The following is a 13,401-nucleotide window of genomic DNA, read 5'->3' as shown; positions in this document are numbered from 1 at the left end:
AAGTAAACAAAGACAAAACTACAATAGCATATTTACAGATGGAACTGACCTGCACTTGAAACCCTGAACAGTAATTTTGCTTCTCTGCTCCACATGTGTGCTTCCACTGTCCTCTCCATTCTCTCTCTCACATTGATTACTCTGATCCAAAATGTTTGGCGGAGGCACGGAGAACACGCGAACCGAAGCATTGCCAGTCGCGACTAACTGATTCATGATTTATTAGAGATTTAATTTTGCAAAATCATAGACATGTATTTACAAATCAAGTATAATGGGAACACAGAATGATCTTGGAGAGAGCTTTACCGAGCTGACTGCTGTAACCGAACGCGACCAGGGTTTAAAGGCTGAACGAATGACTGACAGCCACAGCGGAGAAAAGAGTGTGTGTGAACTTTAATGTAAGGACTTAAATATTCATATGTAGCTCACATTAAGCTATCGTATGGCTTCAGAAGTAACACAGAATAATTCGCACAATCGGGGAAAAAAAAGAAGAAAAAAAAATCTAGGATTTGGATTGGCTCTCTCTGACCGATACCCGATCCGAGAAAAATGGCAGTATCGGAGCCGATACCCTATATGAATATCGGATCGGCGCATCCCTAGTCTCCATTTGGAGTTGCCGATTACAGCCAGCCTTTGACATTTTTGGATGTGATCTGGAGCAGACGGTCTGTGGGCATACCATATGAGACTGAGGCTAAACCGCTGGCAACCCTGACACTGTCAATGAACTTTCTCACCACATCTGTCTTCATTGTGCTTTCAGGGTTAATTACGCAACACCGGGCAGAAATATACACACTCTTTTCCTTACATTCATCCTCTAAGTGACACACACATCAGTAGTTTGGGATGTTTTATGCTGGTCCCGCAGCAGTGAGGCCTGCTCTGCCGCATTAGCCGGCTTTCGTGCCGTCCTCGCTCTGAGGGATTAATATTGGCGGCTTAGCGTGGAGAGCAGTGTTGTCTCAACTTCATGGTCAGCGATGACGCAGGCGCTTGATGATGAAGAGCCGGAGGAGAACAAAGATTCTGCAGTGTGTGTAGTCGGGATAACACAAACGCATGAATTCTGATGGAACGGAGCAAAAAAAGAGAGAGGCTTTTGAGCTGTCAGAATGTAGCAATCCGAAAACCAGTTTTCTTTTTTTGTGCTTCGTAGCAAGTCCTTTTTTTTTTTTTTCGCTTTGACAAAAGTCGTTTGTTTAGACGATCGTAAACAAAAATGATCTGAGATGGCAGCAGGCCGCAGGGAAGATGGGATGATAACGTACGGCTGCACTTAAAAATAGCTGTCAGTCTTTTTGCTTCACACAAGTAGCCCAGAACAGATCTGAAGGGCTTTCCATATGGGTCAGTTGTCATGTTTGGGTTTGAGCAGCTAGTAGCTGAAGGGTTGACCTTAATGAAACAACAACACGAATCAACCATCTTACATATTCCACAGTCTACCCTCCTTTTACCCTTCCTCACATTTATCTTCTTTTCTTTTCTCATTGTCATACATCAAACTTAGTTTTACATTGTCAGAAATTCTCGTTTCAAAGCAGACTGTCTCCTTCCAGTTTAGCCTCATATGTGCGACTTGACAGAAGTTCCAAAAGCTAGTAAGCGGTCTTACAAGGTTACGTCCTAACAAAATAAGCACATAAGTGAATAGGAGCACTTGCAGTAACTTTTTATCTTATTTATTCTAAAGCATTCTTTTTTTTAATTTTACATTTAATTTATTTTAATTTAGTAATTTTATTTAAATGTAATTAATCAAATTGCTCCAATTTAATTTCAGTTACAAATTCATTAAAATATATTATTTGTAAAATTATTAACATAAGTTATAAATATTTTTCATATTTTAATTTTAACTATTTTCTAGTATTTATTCTAATGAATGTCATTCACTCAGCCTCATTTTTTTTCCCCAAACCTGTATGACTTTCTTCAGTGGAAGAAAAAAAGTTTTTTTTTTCTTTTCTGTGTCTGTGTGTGTGTCTGTGTGCATGTGCATGTGCATGTGCATACTATAAAAGTCAGTGGTGTCCAGTGTTTTGATTTGACAAAAACAGTTTAGACATCCTTCAAAATATCTTCTTTTGAGTTTCACTGAAGAAAATGTCATACATGTTTGGAATAAATAATAACATTTGGAGTAAATAATGGCAGAATATTGCACCCAAAAATGAAAATAAATAAATCAAATAAATTATTTATTTACCTTCATGTTATACACAAAAGAAAGTGATGGTGTGTTCACACCAAAAGCGAATTCAATTATTTGCAGATTACATACAGATTACATACAAAGTCAATACAAAGACACGAATAGACCCAAATTTGCGTGGGGCGATGCAAATTGAGTGATGCGATTGCAACGAATGCACGGTATTCACCTCAATCGCGTCTTTCACGAAAGTTGAAAATTTGAACTCGAGCGGGAAATTCGCATGACGCATTGTCACGCCAGCCAATCGGTGAAGAGCTTATTGACATATTTGGTTGTATTAGAAAACGGAGGAGAGCCAAGTGCAATGTTTTTATACACGCGAGTGATGCGAAAAACATCCCACGAGTAATCGCTAGTATCCCGATGCGAATATTCGCTTTGCTTTTTGGTGTGAATACACCATTAAGCAGAATATTTGAGTTGATCTTTTCCCTATGAAAAAGTAGTTAGTGATTTGTTTTGTCAAGCTCCAGAATGGACAAAAATGTCTCACAGAAATAGTCTATATGCAAGTTTTCTGAAGCCACGTTGCTATGTTGTCGCATTGCATTTGTAGCCTCACCCACAGTGAAATCATTTCACATATATTTGTATAAACATTGAATATGTTCTGATTGGCTGTAATTTAGTCACTTTGAATTTTGCTTTTGGTGAGGACTTACTGTGTTGTGACTATGGATGAAATGTGGGGCTATGAGCATCCGACATGCATGAGGTCTGATTCATGGCTGCTCTGTGTGCTTTAGTGCTGCACAGAAAGGCTTCACATTTTCCCAGTGTCTGTTGGGTAAAAAGCTCAGCTGGTCTTCAGGTTTTTCTCAGGAAGCACTGCCAGAGCTGACAGCAAAACTCCTGTTTCCTGCTGTCAAGCTTTTACCAACAGAAAACCTCACAGGTCCTTTGCACAATGAAGCCCTCTTACCACCAACACGGGCGAAATTTGGAGTTTCTGTGTGGTGTGTGTGAACTGTTATTACGACAGTGGGGAAAAGTCATCTTATGTGACTCAGAAGTTAAATCGGTTAGTGCAGAGGAGCTCAAAGTCTGGACTGCGGGCAAATCCAGTCTGCCACGAGTTTATCAATGACCTCCTGCTAAAGTCTTTTTAAGACTTTTTTTTTTTTCATGAATTCAATCGCTGCTTCTGAGTGTGCACTGCAAGAGAATGAAAAGACCTCTCCCATTATAAGCACTGCAAAAAAAAAAAAAAAACTCGTGTCAAAGTCACCGGAGTGATCTAGTTTTGTTGTCACTTTGCTTGCAGTGCAGACTTTTATTTTAACATTGTATTTTTAGTGCATTTTTATTTAAATTACACTACCATTGAAAAGTGTGGTCAGTATTATTTTTATTTTTTTGCAGGAATACATTGAAGTGAAAAAGGCTTTTATATTGCTACAAAAATGAATATTTCAAATAAATATTGTTAATTATCAAATAAAAAAACTTCGAATTATTTCTAAAGGGTCATGTGACACTAAAGACTGGAGAAATGGCTGCTGAAAATTCAGCTTTGCCATCATAGGAATAAATTACATTTTAAAAATTTAATAAAATAGAATACATTTATTTTTAAATTGTAATAATATTTCATAATATTATTGTTTTTACTGCATTTTTGATCATATGAATACAGCCATGGTGAGTATAAGAGACTTCTCTCAATCTTACTGACCTCAGCCTTTTAAATGTACTTTTAATTTATAGCCATATTCATTCACAGAAGGTTTCTAAATTCATTGTCTTATTTCATTTTAATAATTGTGAAGCAGATAATTAGAATATGCAAATACTGTTATCATGATTGGTTCAAAAGGACAGACCTTTTACAGCATGTTCAAATTTGTGCATTTCATTTAGTAACCTAAAATTAAATAAAACGTATAATTTGTAACAACTGATGCATCCAGTTAGAATGAGATGGTGCCATTACAGGGGAATTATCGGTGAAAGTTTCTTGAATATTAAGTCGTGATATATTTGTGAAGGCTGAAGACATTTAAAGATAAACCATTAACAAACTGACAGCGTTTTTGAAGTTGTAAGAATTATTAATGCATTTGTATGAAAGAAACTTTTTTTTTTTTTTTGTTAATTCACTTTGACTACATTGTTCTGGGAAATGAAAAGTCTCTGACCAGCACTTATGATTGGATATAAATACAAGGCTGATGTAGCGCATGTAGCTGTAATTGTTGGTTACTGCATGCTTTAAAACCATATGAAAGTCAAGGATCGGCTATTAGCAGGTCATTTTATTCAATGGTCCCTGGTGCGCATTTTGGCCCATGAGCTGCATAATTCGAGTATCCCAGAGGGAGATTAACAAAAAATTGCCTAATTCAGAAATTTAGCTGAGTGCTACTGCTAACAGACAAAATGGGTAGCATAAAAGCCCCTTTGACATTTGAAATAAGACTTTAAACTAAAGTAAAATGCTTGTTTTTCCTTTCTGTGCATTTTCTCTGAATGGTAGCATGGCAGTTTATTAATTTTTTTACGGTTGTCTGAACTGACACTTGATTTGTCTTGCCGTATCTATCACAAAAACAAGTGCTTAATGAGGTATAAATATTCATGAGCTTGATCATCAATCAGACAATCACACAACAGTGCTGCTCCTCGAGCCACAAATTCTCATCTCTCACACACAGTGGACCGGACAGCACTGAACGCACTGCCCCATTCACACGCCACCTGGAAACACACACACACATGTTTCATTTCTCCTTACACACACAGACCTGACTGAACGATTTTACTAGATAAAACATACACAGCACATAGTTCAGATATCAAATTAATGCTTATATGGGATCTTAGTGGTTAAAGATCATGTAACCCCAACTTTGTAGGTTTAGATACTAAAATCTCATTTAAATGATTTATGTGCACAATTACAGTAGAAACATTTACTGCATTTCACTTTCTGTATGAAGATTTGTTTGTATTCTTTTATTCATTCAGAACTCATTTAAGTATATTTTTGTAATAAAATATCTTTCAGTGTTGGCATTGCTTTAAGCAATAATGCTCTCTGATTACTACTGCTGCTCTTTTGACATGTGTTGTGAATGTGAAGCACTCCAGGTTCGCTTTTTGACATTTGCACAATTCAATTCCAGCATTTGTTACCATACTGTAAAAATCGCTGAGATGAGAGCGTCTCTCTAAATCTCTCGTACTGCGTGATTGTTTGTGTGTGTGCTCCATAAATTGTGTTATTCTGTTTAAAGCAGACTATTGTGCTGGCACATGAATGTAGGAAGAGTTTTTTCACACAGCTGTTTTCGCTGTGTTGCAGATCATGTCTCGGTTGGAGGCTTGGGGGACAGTTTCTACGAGTACCTGCTGAAGGCCTGGCTCATGTCAGACAAAACTGACGAGGAGGGAAAGAAGCTTTACTACGATGCCCTGCAGGTAAAGTCCAATGTTACAGAGAGAGAAAAAGCCCAGAGAAATGTTACACTCTACTGGCCATTTGATCAAATGCTGACTAGACAAGAGCATCCTTGACATCCTTGTTTTTGGAGGAGACCTGCAAGCTAAAGTGACTTGTGTCTGCAAAATAGTGAGGATACAGACTACTTCAGTGTCCAATAGGAACTCAGTACCAACACAGTCTCGAGTTGATACCAGGGTTGAGTGAAATTGTGAATTTGAGATTTGGGTGCCTTTCAGTTCATGAATGTGAATTCTAATTTGACGTGTCCACATCCTGCAGGATGTTGAATTGAAATGACAAGTGGAATTTACTAAATTGCAGTTCATTCGAAGATAGGACATATATTAGACAAATAAAACATAATTACATAATTAGTTTTGACTAATTATGCCTATTTATTTCCTGAATTGTAGAATATCTTTGTTTAGGTTTGACAGTTATTCTAAACTGAGTCCAGTATTGTCAAAACAATTAATACACAAATGAATCACTAATTTTAATTTTCACACATTATTTTCAGATAACTAAAATAAATGTAAAAAAAAAAAATAAGTAAGTCTGGTGAATACACATTGAAGTTTGGCTGTTTTAAAGAGTAAAGTAGTACAACCTAGAAGATTACCATAAAATCAAAGTTATTTTATTAAATATAATGCAAAAACAAAATGCTATTTATTTAATTATATAGCTAATATATAATACTATAGTTGTCAATTCAAACATTGATTGTGTATATAATAATCGTTTAGAATGTTTCTGGAAATACTCCATTTGTTGTATGATAATATATTTATGGGAAATTCATACTAAAAATGAAATATACTGTTAAAACTGTAAGGTTTGTTATTTTTTAGTTATACACCATTAAATTCAAAATTAAATTGCAATTCTGTACCGTTTGCCAATTCAAATTCAATTCTCAAGGGTTTTATTTTTCTTTTTTATTTCCACAAGATGCACAATATGAATGAATTTGTAGAGAATTAATTTTTAACCTCACAGCTTATTTATCATTCACAAATTAAATTTAACATAGTCAGACTAAAGTTTATTAACTAGAATAACGGAAGTGGTTGTTCTGTAGGTTTGTATGTTTTTTGCCCTCAAGTTTCAAGTGTCCAGTTTTTCCAATGTGAATATTGAAAGTGTTTGCAATTTTTGGTCTGTTGTCCAAGCTTGAGCTAGAAATTGATCCTCTGTGGGTTTTAAGGTTGTGAGTTGGAATTCCTTTTCATAGTGTCCAAATGTAGAAAAGTAAAGTTTATGTGAGTTTGTGTGTGTGTGTGTGTGTGTGTGTGTGTGTGTGTGTGTGTGTGTACGTGTACGTGTACGTGTGCGTGTGTGTGTGTACGTGTACGTGTACGTGTACATGTACGTGTGTGTGTGTGTGTGTGTGTGTAAGCTGCCACCAGCGTTGTTCTGCTGGAGCCGTCCGTGAGAGCTTTGGAAAGCTGCTGCAGACTGATTGTTACAGACCACGAACTCAATCCTCACTCATTAGAGAGGACCATCTCAACCTGCCTAAGATAATGCTGTCCCTCTGGCCGTCTGTCTGGGTGCCTCTCTGGAGTGACTCGAACACACACACACTTTGGACTCCAGGCCAATCATCCAGGAAAAGAAAAGTGCATTATGTCGGTCACCTTCAGAGAACGGTCGTTCTGTCCACCATTCTACCCAGGCATTCATTACAGCTACAGAGAGCTCTTTATCAGGCCTTTTACTCTCTCTCTGTACAGCCTGATTTACACTAATTTATCTCACTAACCATGGAAAGGCCGCTCAATCATCTCCTTTCATCCACAACTCTCAGCTGTAGCATTCGATTATTTGCACCATTGGGAAAAATAAGGACATTACGGCAAAGACCGTTGACGTATCGCAGCAGATTGAGTTCTGTTTGTTAGAGCAATGCTAAATACTCAAGTTTTTATTTTTGTTGCAAACAGTGTTGGGGAAGCTGCTTTGCAACTGGCTTTCTGAGCTACAAACTGGCATTCAGGCAACTGATTTCTTATTTGACTTTCCTATATATTTCTAGTTATGGTAAGCTTGAAAATGTGATTTTTTTTATTTTATTTTTATTTTACATTTGATAAATATTATTTAAACCATTTAAAAATATTCATTATATATTATTTAAATTATTTATATATAAATGTTTTATTATTTATATACTGCTGTAGTATGTATTACTATATTTTGAAATTGTTTTAATTTAATTTAATTTCAAAAGTTTTAATTTAGTTACAAAAATGATTTTTAACAGCTTTAGTTTAACAATAACAGCACTGATTTCAATCATTTTTACTTTCATTACTTTTTTAGTTCTACAAATTCTTTTTATGCAGAATATTTGAGGTGATCCTGGACTTTAAGGCTTAGTTTTGACGAAAATACCTTACAGTAGTGATTTATGTTTCCCTGTTCTGTGGCAGGAGAGTAGTTTTTCAGTAGCTGTGGTTTCATGCATCACTCCACACTTTTTTTCTTTTGGTTAATAAAATAATTAGAACTCAAATCAATATTTTATGTCCATTGATATGTACGTTGGCACAGTAGTAATACACAGGATAATGAACAGTCGGTCACGATCGCAGTATAAACTCTTCAGAGTGATACAAGATCCAGAATCGAATGCTTGAATCAGAGAGTACATTCTAAGAGATGTTTGATTATTTACTCATCTCACTCCGTAATAAAATTAGACAAAACAAGCATCTATGCTGCTACTTGTTGCCTACATCAGTGCATTATTATATTCAGTCAAGATACTGAAAAAAAAATGTTATGCTCGTGCTGTAACTACTTTTAGTTTCTCCACAACACTGGTGCCATATTTATGATGAAATAGAAGAACAAAGAGAGTGATGTAAGAAAAAAAGAGCATCAAGCACTATACTTATTCTCTTTACTTTGGTACCATGATGATGAACGTCTCCAGTTTTCCATTCAAATGCACAGAGGCTTTTTTTCCCAGGCAGATAAGAATCTCATTTCCCATGTGTGCGACGCTTCTGTAAATACACAACACTGGCACACACAGCTGTGACCCTGATCTCTGCTATGATCTAACTTACTTCGGGCCTTGAACTGTTCAGATGACGCTTTTGAGAGAATGAAATCACTCCAAAGCCTTGAATGTCTCCCTTTGTGTTAGGCAAACAAAACAAATGCAAACAAGGACAAAGTTCCTTTTAACCCACACAGTATGAATAACCACAGAGAAAAGAAATTGACATTAAAAACCATTTAAAGTGATCTCTTGTTTTCATTCTCTGTTCTGTGTGCAGGCGATTGAGAAGAATTTGATCCGTAAGTCAAGCGGAGGGTTGATGTATATCGCTGAATGGAAAGGCGGACTCCTGGAGCATAAGATGGGTCACCTGACCTGCTTCGCCGGTGGTATGATCGCTTTAGGGGCGGACGGAGGCCCCGATGATAAGACGGGTCACCAGATGGAACTGGCGGCTGAGATCGCCCGCACGTGTCACGAGTCTTACGCCCGGACAAGTGAGTGGGAGAACTGCTTTGAAAATGTTGAAAGAAAAATGTTAAACATTTCTAGCAATAAATAAACAAATGTAAAAATTAATTAAATGGATTGAAATTATTATATAAATTTTTAATCTGTGTGTTAATACATTTTCTAGTTATAGTTAGAAAATTACAGTGTGCTCTGAAAAAAATAATGTTTTGTATAAAGAAGCCTAATTTTGTACCATTTTATTTTCTATTCTTCACCCCTTGCCACCCAATTCAGATTCAGTTATATAAATATATTTATATGAATTTATTTATTTTAATTTATTATTATTGTAAAGTATTTTGATTTATATTTTTTGTTTATGTAAATTGCTGTGTAACAGTAATAAGAATGGTATTGAGAATAATGAGAATTACAAAAGTAAATCAAAAGCACTTAAAGGAAAAATATAAAAATTATGCAGATATATATCGAGATGATTTCTGGTCATTTTGTTTATTTATTTATTTATTTATTTTCATTTATTAGTTTAGCAGCAGATTTTATGCAAAAAAAGACTAACAAATAAGGCGAACAAGTGAGTGATTTATCATTATAGGCAATAACACAATAAAATTCAATCTTATTTACTTCTATAAATATTAAAGTAATGGAAATTTTTTGGAAAATTGTAAAATGAAAGCAAAATAATGTACTTAAATTCGTAAATATTTGAATTATAGTTTATAAACTGTTTTTGCAGAACATTTTTCTGTTTGTCCGACATGCCTATGGAGTATGTAATGTGTTTTTGCACATCTGTGCTGTGATTGGTTACTTTACTAGACAAGTTGTTTGTTTTGCTGACTCTGTTCAGTGCCAGTATGATATAATACAGATCCTAGTGAGAATTATAAAGTGCTCACCCGAAAGTGAACTATTCTGTCAATAATAGTCACATGGCCAATGTAGAGACTCCCTAAATCCATTGCCGTTAACCCTGAACACACACACACACACACGCACACACTCAAATCCCTTGTTAAACACACACATACACAGTCATCACTGGCCTGTTCATAATGCTTAGGTATTTTTAGCGGCCGCAGATTATCAAAGGTCCAGATTATGCCCCAGCCCCTAATCCACCACATCCAGCATTTCTCTTCATCTCAGGAACAATGTAATGCCATAATCCCTTGTCAACATGAATGTTTAAGCGATGAATTTGACAGCATGTGTGTTTCAGGTATGAAGCTGGGGCCCGAGGCCTTCCGTTTTGACGGCGGTGTAGAAGCCATTGCCACACGGCAAAACGAGAAGTACTTCATCCTGAGGCCAGAGGTCATCGAGACCTACATGTACATGTGGAGGTTCACCCACGACCCCAAATACAGACAGTGGGGCTGGGAGGCGGTGCAGGTGAGAACTGTCGCATCACTAATTACGTAACGCCACCAGTTTGTGACTGGTAAACACGTCGCCACATTAGGCCCGGGATGTAGGCCAGACTGTGAATCACAGCTATATCCCTGCCCTCAGACGCTCCCTGCACTTCAGCACAGCAGGATTAGAGACAATGGAGACCGCCAGGATCTCACAGCCTTGTAATTGTATCATAATGACTTCAGATTGCCATTGTGATGTGTCTATCCCTTCAGGCGATACATCACATCTCTTCCTCCCTCGCTCACCCTCCGCCATCTATTCCTCTCTCAGAAAAATGTGCTGGCTCAACACTCACTCAATGAAAAGCTTGATTCTTTGCTCCAAAACTACTTTATCAAATCTTCATTATCTTAAAATGTCCTTTTTCACACTCTACACATCACCACAACACTGATAATTTTGAATATAATGGCACTTTTCACAAATAGTGCACAAATTGCTGTCCCATTAGAGACACAAGTCCCATTACTGTTAGACTGTTAGATTTTATGAGGCTAATTTTAAACAAATCAAATAGCTTTTTTCTATTAAATCTTGATGTTTGATTTAAAACATATTATTTTTAAATGTTTGTCTCTTAAAGATCTAAGACTTTTTCTATGTACACAAAAGGCCAATTTCTCTCAAATATTGTTCACAAAATATTGTGTATATATATATATATATATATATATATATATATATATATATAAAATAACTTTTTTCAAATAAATAAATATGTCATAATGTCATGTCATGGTGCTCATATTTAGGGTTTGGTATTCAAACAAATTCCTAAACCTTGAGTATTAAACTTTAGCACATAAATTGTCCCACACAGTTTTAGCTGTCTTCAATCATGATACTCCTTGAGGTGATCTGTGTTATTAATTTTCTGTGTGTTTGGACTTACCATTTACTTACAAAAAAAAAAAAAAGCTGAAAATCATAAAGGCTAAGGAGTAGCCCAACACATTTATCTAGAGACTAGAATATCCTAAAGCAAGAGTGGGCAGCTCTCACCCTAATCAAACATAAGCTAAACAACCTAATTAAGACCTTCATATTTACTATAGGCTACAAATACTGGTTGAAGGTAAACTCTTAAGGAAATCTCGAGGGCCTTATGCTTCTGGGATGGGGTCTTTTGACTTGGTCCAGTAAGCACCTTTGCATCGGTGTCCTGTCTCTGAAAATGAAAAGTAGGCTACATGACACTTGCTAGGAATGTGTAAAGCTATTACATTGATACTGACAGGTACATTTGTATCTCTGAATATCAGGCTCTGGAGAAGTACTGCAGGGTGGAAGGGGGTTACAGTGGAGTGAGAGACGTCTACGCTAACACTCCCAACCATGATGACGTGCAGCAGAGCTTCTACCTGTCCGAAACACTCAAGTGAGTACAGAGCACACAAACAAACATATTCATTACACTTGTACATAGTTTTTTTTTTTTTTTGCATTATAGTAATAATAATTTTTGGGAGGTTGGGACAAGATATGTATTCCCTTTTAGTAATTGCTGGTATCAAGTTATTTACATACGATCCCGTTATTATCAACTGTTATTATCAATTATTAGTTATTTAGCACACTCAAGACTTACATTTAAATTTAAATAGGATAAAATTTCCTTAAGTATTAATCTTGTCAAAGTCCACTATCAATCAAGCATATTTTACTAGACTGTAGTACTTCTTTCCCTTTGAGGAACTTTTATTCTGTTGACACTTTTAAAAAAGTTTTTAATCAAGTAAACCTATAAGGGTTTTTAGAAAAATGAATCTTAAACATTTTTTGTTTTATTTTTGAATAACAAAACCTGGCTTTTGCCATAAATATAGCCATAGAAGCTGGCATGGTGTTATTGGCATTAAGCTCATTTCTCCCAACATTAAATATTACTGGAATAGAAAGAGAGAGAGAGAGAGAGAGAGAGAGAGAGAAAGAACTGTAAATACTACTGTATTTATGTACTATGGCTATTATTATCATTTGTAAAATTGTATTATATTAATGAGAGTCATCAGTCAGAATAATGAGAGGGAAAAGTATGAGAATTTTGGAAACTGTGCTTAATTGTCATAAAAATAATGTTACAATGCAAGACAACACATGATTAATGGTCTTCATTTTCTTTATGCAAAATGTTATGTAGGCTATGTCCTTTGATTTTGGGGTAAAATAAGCTTGTAAACTCATCTTTAAATCCCAGAGCACTGAGATTGAGTCACATCAGCGAGCCAGTCAGATTGGAGCTTCTGATTTTCACAAACCTCTTGCCCTTTGGTTTGCAATATATAGGCATGTTGTAAGAGACTGAGACGATCTTGTGATTCTGCAATGACTGACTAAAGGAGAGGAAAGCTCTTCACTCAGAATGCATGAATTGAGCCATTTCTCTGTCAAAGCGAGAATCATCTAGATGAAATGATTGAGACAAGACTGTGACAGCTGGAACTCATTCACAGACATCCCTATCACACAACATTAATCATTAAAGACACAGATAAATGAAAGGAATGAATAAAGAAAGAGTCAATTACTTTGTCAGGGCCCAAAATGAAGAGCTGTGGAGTCAGCGAGGTCGCTATGCTCTCCTGTATCCTGTATCCCAGCTCTCCAGTCCTCCCATTTGATTGCGTTTTAAGAGGAAATCACTGTTCGAGTCTCATCCTGCCACGCCAGACAGCGGCTCTCCATTTCTCCTGCCTTTAATACTCTGGAGGAGTGCTTGCCCTTTGGCCAGGAGGAGTGCAGTGCACACAATTGAGCACAGAAAAGACTTAGCAATTCTTTGAGAGAGAGAGCGAGAGAGAGAGAGAG

The 13,401-nt window shown here is 36.3% G+C and overlaps 1 protein-coding gene across 1 annotated transcript in view; it reads left to right on the top strand.

Annotated features, from left to right (window-relative positions):
- Positions 1-13,401, top strand: part of LOC107678845 (mannosidase, alpha, class 1A, member 1) — a 153,786-nt gene that overhangs the window by 130,359 nt on the left and 10,026 nt on the right. Inside the window, exons 8-11 of the mRNA XM_016474263.1 lie at positions 5,538-5,653; positions 8,972-9,191; positions 10,394-10,566; positions 11,856-11,971. Coding sequence (XP_016329749.1) covers positions 5,538-5,653; positions 8,972-9,191; positions 10,394-10,566; positions 11,856-11,971 — 625 coding nt within the window. The remainder of the gene's footprint in view (positions 1-5,537; positions 5,654-8,971; positions 9,192-10,393; positions 10,567-11,855; positions 11,972-13,401) is intronic.

Source organism: Sinocyclocheilus anshuiensis, unplaced genomic scaffold, assembly GCF_001515605.1.
Source record: "Sinocyclocheilus anshuiensis isolate Anshui unplaced genomic scaffold, SAMN03320099.WGS_v1.1 scaffold1049, whole genome shotgun sequence".
NCBI lineage: Eukaryota > Metazoa > Chordata > Actinopteri > Cypriniformes > Cyprinidae > Sinocyclocheilus > Sinocyclocheilus anshuiensis.
This window is presented reverse-complemented; position numbering and strand designations above follow the sequence as displayed.